Genomic DNA, 11945 nt, shown 5'->3' with positions numbered 1-11945 from the left:
ATCAAATCACTTGTCTGCTGTCCAACTTTCTTATTGGCTATGTTAGCCCTCATACAAAAACCTGGACTATGGTCATAACATCTACATTTTATAACTTATTCCGTTACATAATGTTCTTATTCCTATTCAGTCAATCAGTTTATGGGTAATTATGTTTACTTTTTTTATAGTCATAGTCAATGTTTTATCATGATCTCCTGCACTGTTCACTTTTTCACTTGTCCACTTTTGCACTATCATTGCACACAGTCTACCAAAGTATCTCACCTTATCATGGTCATTGCATATCTAGGAGTAATTTTCAAATTTTAATTTTATTCTTAGGTATGTGTGATATATTTGTTTTTTTGCGTTTTGATTGTCTTTCTACTGAAAGCCTAAAATTTCCTTTGGGATGAATAAAGTATCTATCTATCTATCTATCTATCTATCTATCTATCTATCTATCTATCTATCTATCTATCTATCTATCTATCTATTCACTCATTTTACAGCATATAGCCTACTCTTGCATGAGATGTCCAGTAAAAATGAATTAAATCGCAAAGTTTATGGACGGTGTGTGTTGTAGGGCTGTGAACGCAACCTTGTTTTGCCTTATAAGGCCTCTGATTGGCTTACCCTGTTATTCTTACCCCGTAGCCCTGACCACTCCTCATGTCTAAACCTCTACGTCGACACGTGTAGCAGATCTACACAACATTTACCGAGTATTGGTCGATATGTCTATCAGATCATAGACGGACGAATGCACATGTAGGATTTGTCAGGCCTTATGATCCTTTACGCAAATGCTTCCAAAAAGAAAAGAATAGTCACAACCACCACTGCTCTCAGTATGCTATAGCCTAATTAAAAACAGGTCCTACTTAATTCAAACATTTTTTTCTTTCTTTCTTTTTTTCTTTTTTAAACCTGACCCTACTTTAAAAACCGGATTGCACTGAAGCCTCGAGGCTTTAATCATAGAATATAACAACCTACGGTTTTAACCTGAAGGTATTTGGCTTCATTTTTTGACACAATGGGTGGAGTCTCCTGATGATGGGCGGTGTCAGTTTAGAAACACTCACTTCTCACGATTCATCACGGTTATATTTCCTGCAGTGATTCTACAACTGAGAGCCTCCTGTCTTCTGACTGAACATCTGAAATGGCATTAAATGGTAAAGTCGCAGTGGTGACTGGAGCAGCGGCGGGGATTGGAAAAGCAATAACAGAGATACTCCTGAAAAATGGGGCCAAGGTAACGTCTGTTTGTGTGCTGTTATGGGGAGAAAGGTCTCTTCAGTAGCCCACACGGGCCGTTTGGCATATTGTTAAATGACAATATTATCTTCCAGCTTTTGATCCGTGATGTATTGTTCAGTGAAAGGAAACTCCTTCTTATGGAGTCATTTTGGTCTGGAATTGAGTCTTTGTGTTAGCTCATAAAAAAGTGTATAAAACATAAATACAGAATCAGAATCAGAATCAGAAATACTTTATTGATATCCGAAGGGAAACTCTGTGTTGCAGTTGCACAAATAGTAAAATATGGTATAGTAAAAAAGAGTAGAACTATAAATAAAGAAAAATAACGAGTGTGGATATGTACGGCATTTACATAGTTAAAGAAATAGTATGGTACAGTATTTACATAATAATAATAATACATATTGCCAGAATTGTTTTTACAGATTGTACTGCCCCAACACTTAGCTTCATCTTGATATATGCTACTGCAACAAAAAAATGCATCTTTCCATTTAAGATGAACTTCATGCTGCAGATGTCTGCTGCTTGGTACTCCACCAGTGGACTGTGTTGTCTATATGGAGTACCAGCTGTTCCATCTGTTTTACCATTTCCTCCCCTTAAAGTTTGGAGTGGGGTTTGGAAGAGTTGGGAATTAAGGATGCAGAAGGAATGTGAAACTGCTTTGTTGTCCATTGTTTTAATGTGCTCTCAGGTCTTCCTATTGAGCATGTGGATAGCATTTATGAAAGGCGAGAGAGCCACCATATTCATATGAGTAAGGGTGTAGATATGTATTTGAGGTGTATATGTCAAGATCCAGTCTTTATAGATCACCAGAGGTGAACTTCAGGTGTTGCAGCAGCCAGAAAAGCCAGAAATAACTACAGATAAATAGAGAAAAATTAAAAACAAGAAGATCATAAGAGGTAAATAAAATAAAACAAGTTACATGCGCAATTAACTTAACTTAAATTACCACAGCACCACAAACCACAGCCACCAAAATGATCAGAAAGTTGAATAAAGACACAGCTGTTTGAACAAAAATACTAAACAGTTTAACCAGGGCTGTAAACAATGATCATTTCCATTGTTGAATAATCTGTTGAGTATTTTATCGAGTAATCGATTAGTGGTTTGGTTTTTAAAAGTCTGAAAAATTTAAAAAACAACAACAACAACAACAACAACACAACTCCTCAAATTTCTTGTTTTTTTCCACAACTAAAATGTATTTAGTTTACCGTCATTGAAGAGTGAAGAAACTAGAAAATATTCACATTCAGGAAGCTGGAATCAGCGAGTGCTTACTTTATGTCATAGAAATGGTGTAAACCGATTAACCAATTATCAAAATAGTGGTGATTAATTTAAAAGTTGATTACTAATCCATTTGTCTTTGCAGTTTGTTAGGTTCAAGACCTCAAGTAAAAAATACTCACAGACTTGCTTTTTCTTTGGAAAGGGGAATAAATACTGAAAAAACATTCAGCAGTCTTCCAAAACACTCATCCCCTGCTCTGTCGTTTTATTGAATGGGTGTGAACAGAAAGTTGATTTACATAAATGGGTGTAGTATATAGTTTCTTTACATAAATATGGGTTAGTACATCATATTCTTTGCTTTACCATCGGTTGAGCCGTAGCTGGGTGTATCGGGCAGGTTTAGGGTTTAACATAGTTCACCAAAGTTGAATAAAGAAACAACATGCTCCTTTCACACAGTCACAGCTGCAAGTTTATCTTATCTTACTCTGCTAGCCCGACACTCTTGTGTCTAGCATCCCTCGGCTTTTCTTCATTTCTCAAGGCTTCAAATATTCACGTGATAAAAACTTCACAATATAATTTTGTTCGGTTCCCACACAGTTCTAATTTTAACCTTCACGCAGGTAGGATTTATTCCCAGACTGTTGTATTAGACTGCATTAGTTTTAGCGAGGTGTTCCAAATAAACCTGAGTGTATGTCTGATGGTCCTTCACCTGTACAGGTAGCCTTCCTGGATGTGAATGAGACTGCAGGGAAGAGTTTGAAGGAAACTCTGGACAAAGAGTACGGACAGGAGAGGACTTTGTTCCTGACCTGTAATGTTGAGTCAGAGGAGCAGATCAAAGGTAACAGAGACAGACTAACAGAGACAGACAAACAACAGACGGACAGAGAGAGAAAAACAGAGACAAACAGAGACAGACAGACAGAGACAGACAGACAGAGACAGACAAACGGAGACAGACAAACGGAGACAGACTAACGGAGACAGACTAACAGAGACAGACAAACAGAGACAGACGGACAGAGAGAGAAAAACAGAGACAAACAGAGACAGACAGACAGAGACAGACAAACAGAGACAGACTAACGGAGACAGACTAACAGAGACAGACAAACAGAGACAGACAAACGGAGACAGACTAACAGAGACAGACAAACAGAGACAGACGGACAGAGAGAGAAAAACAGAGACAAACAGAGACAGACAGACAGAGACAGACAAACAGAGACAGACTAACGGAGACAGACTAACAGAGACAGACAAACAGAGACAGACAAACGGAGACAGACTAACAGAGACAGACAAACAGAGACAGACGGACAGAGAGAGAAAAACAGAGACAAACAGAGACAGACAGACAGAGACAGACAAACAGAGACAGACTAACGGAGACAGACTAACAGAGACAGACAAACAGAGACAGACAAACGGAGACAGACTAACAGAGACAGACAAACAGAGACGGACGGACAGAGAGAGAAAAACAGAGACAAACAGAGACAGACAGACAGAGACAGACAAACAGAGACAGACTAACAGAGACAGACTAACAGAGACAGACTAACGGAGACAGACTAACAGAGACAGACTAACAGAGACAGACTAACAGAGACAGACAAACAGAGACAAACAGAGACAGACAGAGACAGACAGAGACAGACAGACAGACATTTGATACACACAGTATGGAAGTGGGGGAGGTATTGAAGAGAGGAAAACAGCTGCGGTCAGATATATATTTAAATAAACATGCCTAGAAACACACGAAGCTAATAAATCCCACCAGGACCTTGTTTGTCAGATACCAGAAAGCTCACAAACTCAGGGACATTTTGTCTTCAATTAAACCAGCTGGAATTTAATCCCAGTCCAAGAGCCACACCCCCAGGTTAGTTTGGGTTATACAGCTACGGGTAAATATATTTAAGCGTGTGAGCAAATAAAGACTTCATCTGATCATGTCAACAATACTGATAATGAAAGTGAGGTTGTTAGGTTCAGGGTGTGCTGTTTTGTACACTCAGATTCAGAACGCTCAGTTCTACTTTACGTGGGAAGGTGTTCGATTATAGAGTAACTTAGTTATACGTTTATTTGGTTTCATGTCATGTCATCAGAATGTTGACTTTTTTGTTGAATACACTGCAAGCGCATACAACAAAAAACTGGAACGGGATGATAAAGAAATGGCGTCAGTTTTTGCAAAAGATATTGACTATTAGTCCCAAATAACTTGAACCGAATAAAACGAATTGGTCTACATTTAGAAACAAGTGATTATAATGAATATTCATATTTTCGTGCAACTAATGATAATTTTTCATTATCAATAAGCCTAGAAATCATTTTCTCTATTATTTATTTGGTCAATAAAATATCTCATTCTGTCCAACAAACAAATCTCAGGCAATCGACTAATCGATGAGCTGGTTAATTGATGCAGCTCCACAGTGAAGCATGCTACATAGAAGGCCAAATAAGGGAAGGAATTCAACTCGGTTCTAAAATAAAAAAAATGTTAACTGTTTCTTTTTCTGCTCTCAAGCTGCCTTTCAGAAAACTGTAGAAAACTTCAGAGGATTTGACATCCTGTGCAACAACGCTGGCATCTTGAATGAGACCACATGGAAGAAAATGGTCTCCATAAACCTGGTAAGAAGAGAGCAACAGACTGCATCTGGTTAAGATTACGCCCATTACTTTGTACCCGGTTGCACCACTCCCACGCGGGAAATGACACAACAGCACAATAATTGCAGTGTTTCATGAGTCATTGTTTGTAACCACCGCCAACAGAAACATTTACATGTTGTTGTTTTTCAGCAGTTGAGACAAGGGAAGAAAGGATTTGGCAAAACGTTTACATTTAGCAGCTTTTACATTCAGCTTCATCTGTTTCATTTCACAACTTTTGATACACAAAGGAAACACTGAAGGGATTTCTGATGTCAACACACACATGTCATAAACATCTCTGTATCCTGTGTCGTAGGTGGGTGTTATCAGCGGGACTTACCTGGCTCTGGAGCACATGAGCAAGTTGAGTGGAGGTCGGGGAGGGGTCATCGTCAACACCGCATCCATGGCAGGTAAAGCCCACGATGTACTGCATAATGTGTTTGTCCAACAAAAGAAAACTTCTGGAAAAAAATAAGTAGTACAGAGAGTTAATAGTTTCTATGCTATAGGAAAGGTGTTTATGATGACATTATTTGGAAGGTTGTACAGACAGTTGTAGTTCTGATTAAAATCAACAACTCTTTTCATTGACTTTTCATTCGGTATGCAGACACGTGAAATTCACAGAACTTTATATCCAGTCTGTGCCATGTCAGGGGCATACATCCTCAGAATTGGCACTAAAAAGTCAGATGGAAAAAAATATCTGCACAGAACAGAAACGTATACTTCCTTATTTACATAACACGCATGCATGGTGCAGATACACATTATTTGGTTTGCAAAAAATGTAACACCCTTTTGGTATATAGAGGAAATACATTCAATATAGCTAAATGTAATGCACGTTCATAAAGCATTCCTAATTTAATGTATTGTTCATAATTACAAAGGTGTTTGCCTTTGAGCAATATTTGGGCCCAGGTTTCCACATTGTGGCATGAACATAAGAAACAACTGTAATGGCAAAATTACATTTAACCAATGATTTTCATATTAATTATTCATAATAAGATCTCCAATGCCTCTCAGAGTATATGACTTCTGTATCTTTCCTCAGTGTCTTCTCCTTGTAGGAGACAACTGGATCTGTTATGACTGCATTTCTCCTTGAAGGATAGATGACGTAAAGTCTGACAGAAACAGTTGTCTAAAGCTGTGTTTATCATAGCAGGTCCCAGGTCGAGACCATAGCCTATCCAAAGAGACAAGATGTTCTTTTTCAGCTAAGATAGAATGACCGGTCAAGAAACTTGACACAAGGAGGGCAGATTCAGAAATACGTAAGAGCTCCAACTGTCTGCCTGAGATCCATTAATTGTTATGCTTAGGGTTAAACTATTTTCCAAACAAGCGTTTTTTTTCCTCTGGGGGCACTGGATATAAAAAGAGTATTACTGATTGTATTCACACAGAAATGTTGTCACTCTGTAACTTTGTGCATTGTGAGAGCGGTTCTTGTCATTTTGATTGTTCTCTGCAGAAAACAATGAAACTTTCACCGGAGACTGAACTTTGACTCAGTTTGCAGCCCGTCTTTATTCAGTTTCAACAGAGTCTCGCTTCCAATCAAATTCTCCTCCCTCGCTGTACAAGAAACTTCCACCACACAACGTAGAATAGTGTGTATCCCTGTTGGTCAGGTTATTCAGTCATGAAGCCAAATATTGACTTGATATCACCCCCATCCTGCAGGTCTCGGCCCTCTACTGAGCTGTCCGGTCTACACAGCCACTAAGCACGGAGTGATCGGCTTCACTCGAGCCATGGCGGTAAGACTGGTTTTCCAAAAGAAATTCCAGGAAGATCAAGAAAATGTGTAGCTACAAGAAGTCAATTACTTTTTTTTTTTTTTTACAGACAAAGTGTTGGACACACGTAGGTGTGGGAATCATTGCAAATTATACTTTATATGCTTCTATGTCCTGACATGTTTTGGGTCAAAAGCTATAGATACCTCATGCTACTCTTATAAGAAGCTAGATTTATATCAGGTTTGGTTATAGTACAGGTTGAGTGAGATGACTTTTTCCTTTAGTGCCTCTGACGTGTGTGTGTGTGTGTGTGTGTGTGTGTGTGTGTGTGTGTGTGTGTGTGTGTGTGTGTGTGTGTGTGTGTGTGTGTGTGTGTGTGTGTGTGTGTGTGTGTGTGTGTGTGTGTGTGTGTGTGTGTGTTTTGTGTGATGTTTGTGTGTGTGTGTGTGTGTGTGTGTGTGTGTGTGTGTGTGTGTGTGTTTTACTAGGCTGCCTCTACCGCGTCAGGTTACGGTGTCCGGTTCAACGCCTGTTGCCCAGGTTTCGTCCAAACTGACCTTTTCACCACGATTCCATCCAAACTGGGACAATTCTCCCACCTGGCTGATGTAACTCAACAATTAGCAGATAAGATGGGGATTTTAACGTGAGTGTTTGCTGTACTAAGCCTCACAAGAATTAACATTTCGTTTTACGCTCCATTGAATCCAGCAGTTTGTTCTGCAGCTGGTTAACCTGAGGTGCTGCAACTTGGACTTCCACTCAGTATAAAACTAATTCCATCCTTTTTAGACCCGTCTGTGACATTATATTATACACGTTAAAGTTAATTATCGTGACCATGTGTGATGCTGTGTATTACATATTCATTGAAGTCACTGTACCTTTTCACTGTATTTCAGTGTGCCTGAGGTAGCAGAGTCCGTCCTGGAGCTGGTGACAGATGAGACAAAGAATGGGGAAGCCTTCCTGATTTTCCGTCAAGGAAAGAAATACGTGACTTTTCCTTCATTCTCCTCATAGCTCTCTGCAATTACAAACCACAACAAACCTCATACAGAATGAGGTCTTTTAATCAAAACCGCAATGTTTATCAGTGCCTCAATGTACAAAATTAAAAACTATATGCCCCTCAAGTGCCTTTGTGTACAGTAAACAAGGAATATGCAGCTAAAATGTCTCAATAAGTCACCAACACAATGTGGACATGAGGTCTTAAAGGTATAAAGTTCTTTCATTCAATTTGCTAATAGTTTAGGATACCCATTTTATTCTAGAGCCCGAGGTTGCCTTAAAATGCAATGAAAACAATATTCATACAGGTAATAACAGTGAATCAGTTTAAATAATGCTAACTACAATACATGTGCAATAGTGTGTTCTTAAACTTTTAAACATGCCTGAGTTCAATGTGGGTATTTTAAAGACTTCTGTGACCTGATTTAAAATCCATGTAATTTCCTGTATTGACCATTGGGAGTCACTATTTAACTGATGAATGTGACATCAGGACAATTTTAAAGGCTCAGTTCATCCAAATGACCCTACAACTTAATTTCTTTTCACTTAGCACTGTGTAATTCCTGCTCATTTTTAATTAATCATATCATGTAATTCTAGTTTGTTGATAATAAATGCGCTATTGCCTAATGTCGTGGTTTTGTTCAAATGTTTCTTTCTTCAGTAGAGATAACCAATCAGTGAACAAGACAGAGAACATACTATACATTGTTGTGCATAGAACAGTGCCTACATTAACAGATGCTTTAAAACTCATGAATGAGACAAAATCATTTATCACTTACCACATTGGGAAAAAAAATCATTACAAATGAAGGTCATGCATTTAAAATTGTACTTATGTAAAAGTATAAAAGTGTTGGCAACAAAATGTACTTCTGTATTTGTAACAGTCTTATTGGATAATATTTTTTTTGATGTATTAATACATAAAGCTGTACTTTAATGTAGTAGCTGGTCGAGGTGGTGCTAATTTGAAATACTTCCTATACTCCTGGGCAGTTTAATCTACAATAATGCATCATAAACTGGTCACATATGAACTTAACTAACTATAGCTGTTAAAAAGTAAAGTAGCGGGCCCAGATAGCTCCAAAGCAACACTTTGCATAAAGATAAGTGGTCGTGTCAGCAGGGTAGATAGGTAGAAAGAAATAGAACTCTTTAGCCAAATAACCACAAACTCCCTACAATATAGATATAATATATGTACAGTATATTAAATAATAATTATTACTCAGGTAGCCTATATTTGAAGTAAAAAAAAAAATCTACAAAGGAAGGGAGAAAGATCGATAAAGAATTCTCAAAGAAGGCTGGCTTGCCTAGGGTCATGTTGTATGTTTAATTAATTATTATAGTGAGACAAGTACTAAAAACACAGCAAATTATTGAGATTTTGTATGTGACCTAATTTTGTCTCTATAAATACTTATTTTTTGGTTGCATTGGAGGTCGACTGGGCCCTGCTGACGCCTCAGGAGAACAGCTGCATGTTGAAATGACTCCAAGGCATATTTAGCCAGTCTGTGCTCCAAGGCGCAGACTAGTCAATAAATACATAACATACATAAATCACTTACTTTTATTTTAAATTACATTTTTGTTAACCAACATTTGTTTATGTACTTCTGTAGGAGTTGAACAGCTGTCTTTCACACAGAAGTCGTGGGTCATCAATAACTTAAAATTATTTTATTTCATTTAATGTTTTGAAATATGTTATAGGCCTACGTGTAATAATTGTTGTGAATTCATACATAGTATAATATACATAGTATATACTGTATTTATGTGAACTATCAGCTCAGAGCTGCAGATATTTTTTGCAGTGTGGAGCTCAGCTGTCCTCTTTCAGCTTTGTTGAAGTGAAAGCCCGATGATCAGAAAAAGGAAGCAGCCAACGCCACTGCCGACCATGCAGTCTTTGCTGCTAACAGGAAATCAGGCGCCGACCGCTATCTAAACATCATCTGCACAACTCATGTTGGTCTCATGTTTACCGTGAAACGTGCAAGCCAGATCTGAAGTAATAGGTCTGGTGAAGGCGTAATAGTTGAAGTTACAGTTCCCTCATTTATTCCTAAAATGTGGTATGTATTTTATCATTACAAAATAGTTCATTCCTGCCAGGGAAGAGGTAAAAAAAAAAGGAAAAGTAAACTAGCTAATGGAAAAAGGCAGTTTAGCTACTTCAGTCAAAATCTTAGAACAAAATATTCATGACAAATATTTTTTTTTGCTTGATAGAATGTAGGCCTGTTAATGCATCACTTGGGTTTACTGTTATAAGTTATTTATAAACTGTACCCAACATTGCTTAACATTTTGTTGTTTGCCGCTTCCGTTTAAAAATGCAATTCGCCTGGCCTGGGTATGTTCAATCTCAAAACACTGTGCACGGTTCCTGGGTTCTCATCCACGGGTCAAACCAAATGCTCCCTCGGAATGGTGTGAAACGGTGTGCAGCGGCTTTGAGATGTGTTTTCTCTAGTTATGTGGGTCTCTCGTTTATTGGTTGTGTCAAAGGTGATACCCAATCAGCAAAAATGTGCACTCTTAAAACTGCTGGGTTAAAAATAACCCAACTTGGGTCATATTGGTAACCAAGTGCTGGGTCAAATATGGACCGAGCCAACGCTGGGTTGTTTTGACCCGGCAGCGTTGGGTTATGGTTCTGACCCAGCATGTTGGGTTATATTTTCTACCCAACAATTGGTTAAAATAACCATTTTTTTGGGTTAAAACAACCAAAAATGGGTTATAAAAATATAACCCATATTCTGGGTTATCTGTTTGTTTTTTTCCACTTAATTTTTGCATTAAGAAATGTATTGATGAAATTATGAAATATCCAAAAAAATCCCAGCATTTTGTTTTATTGCTTCAAGCCAAATATATCACTTTAGACAAAATTAAACATTACACTTAATTTCAGTTAACATTAAAAGTAGTATAAATAAATACAAAAGTAATTTTACATTTTTGTTTCAAAACATGTGATGTGTCAATTATTACATTCCTAAACGGACAAAAAGTCACAACTTCATGCATTTAACTTTCAAACAAACTTTTAAATCTTAAAGTGCCCAAAAAACAATCTCTTTTTCTGGGACTTGGGGGTTATTTTGTGTCTCTGGTGCTCACACACACACACACACACACCGATAAAAACCATCCATGGTGTCTGAGTGAGATCTGGTTCCTGAATGTCCTCTGTCTTCAGTGCAGAATCTGGGCCCTTTAACTCGACCATGTGCCATAGCCTACATAGAAATTAAAAAACTACATAGTAGAATCTGAGCATTAATTTGACAGCGTTTGATCATGTTGGTCTGAAACACGCGTCAGCGTTTGATTCATGTCCTGCGTTTGAGCTCGCATAATTGCAGCGTTTCATTCTTGTCCTGGTCTCGAAACACGGTCAGCGTTTGATTCAGTCCTGGTCCAAAACCGGTCAGCGTTTGATTCAGTCCTGGTCTCAGAAACACGGTCAGCGTTGATTCTGTCTGTCTCATGAAACACGGTCAGCGTTGATTCAGGTCCTGGTCTCAGAAACCCGGTCAGCGTTTGATATCTTGTCCTGGCTCTGAAAACGGTCAGCGTTTGATTCAGGTCTGGTCTCTGAACAGGTCAGCGTTTATTCAGGTCTGGTCTCTGAAACACGGTCAGCGTTTGATTCTTGTCCTGGTCTCTGAAACATGGTCAGCGTTTGATTCATGTCCTGGTCTCTGAAACACGGTCAGCGTTTGATTCAGGTCCTGGTCTCTGAAACACGATCGTCTGGATGAACTCCCAAACATTAGCACAAAGTTTTGGAAAACCGACATCGAACACAAAACGCCGTGAGACAGACGTCCACAGCAGCCAAAGAGACGGCTGCTCCAAGGCCCCCCCCCATTCACAATGACAAAAGCTTGTGAGCACTGATGTCCTCCCCCAGCATTAGAACGTATGGGGGCTCTGTGGTGGATCTCA

The 11945-nt window shown here is 38.6% G+C and overlaps 1 protein-coding gene across 2 annotated transcripts; it reads left to right on the top strand.

The window, feature by feature from the left end:
• The first annotated feature begins 1043 nt into the window (after positions 1 to 1043).
• On the top strand, positions 1044 to 8597 carry zgc:56585 (15-hydroxyprostaglandin dehydrogenase [NAD(+)]). 2 transcript variants are annotated; one of them, XM_032533659.1, is made up of 8 exons: positions 1044 to 1246; positions 3232 to 3355; positions 5060 to 5166; positions 5507 to 5603; positions 6889 to 6965; positions 7436 to 7593; positions 7850 to 7990; positions 8035 to 8597. In XM_032533659.1, the coding sequence occupies exons 1-7, from the start codon at positions 1154 to 1156 to the stop codon at positions 7968 to 7970; spliced, it is 777 nt and encodes a 258-aa protein (XP_032389550.1). In that variant the 5' UTR covers positions 1044 to 1153; the 3' UTR covers positions 7971 to 7990; positions 8035 to 8597. The 2 variants fall into 2 exon arrangements, with proteins under 2 accessions (XP_032389550.1, XP_032389548.1); XM_032533657.1 differs by having other exon boundaries at positions 7850 to 8597.
• The last annotated feature ends 3348 nt before the right edge of the window (positions 8598 to 11945 follow it).

Source organism: Etheostoma spectabile, chromosome 13 (genome assembly GCF_008692095.1).
Source record: "Etheostoma spectabile isolate EspeVRDwgs_2016 chromosome 13, UIUC_Espe_1.0, whole genome shotgun sequence".
Lineage (NCBI taxonomy): Eukaryota > Metazoa > Chordata > Actinopteri > Perciformes > Percidae > Etheostoma > Etheostoma spectabile.
Note: the sequence above shows the minus strand (reverse complement) of the source record. Positions and strands in the feature narration are given on the sequence as shown.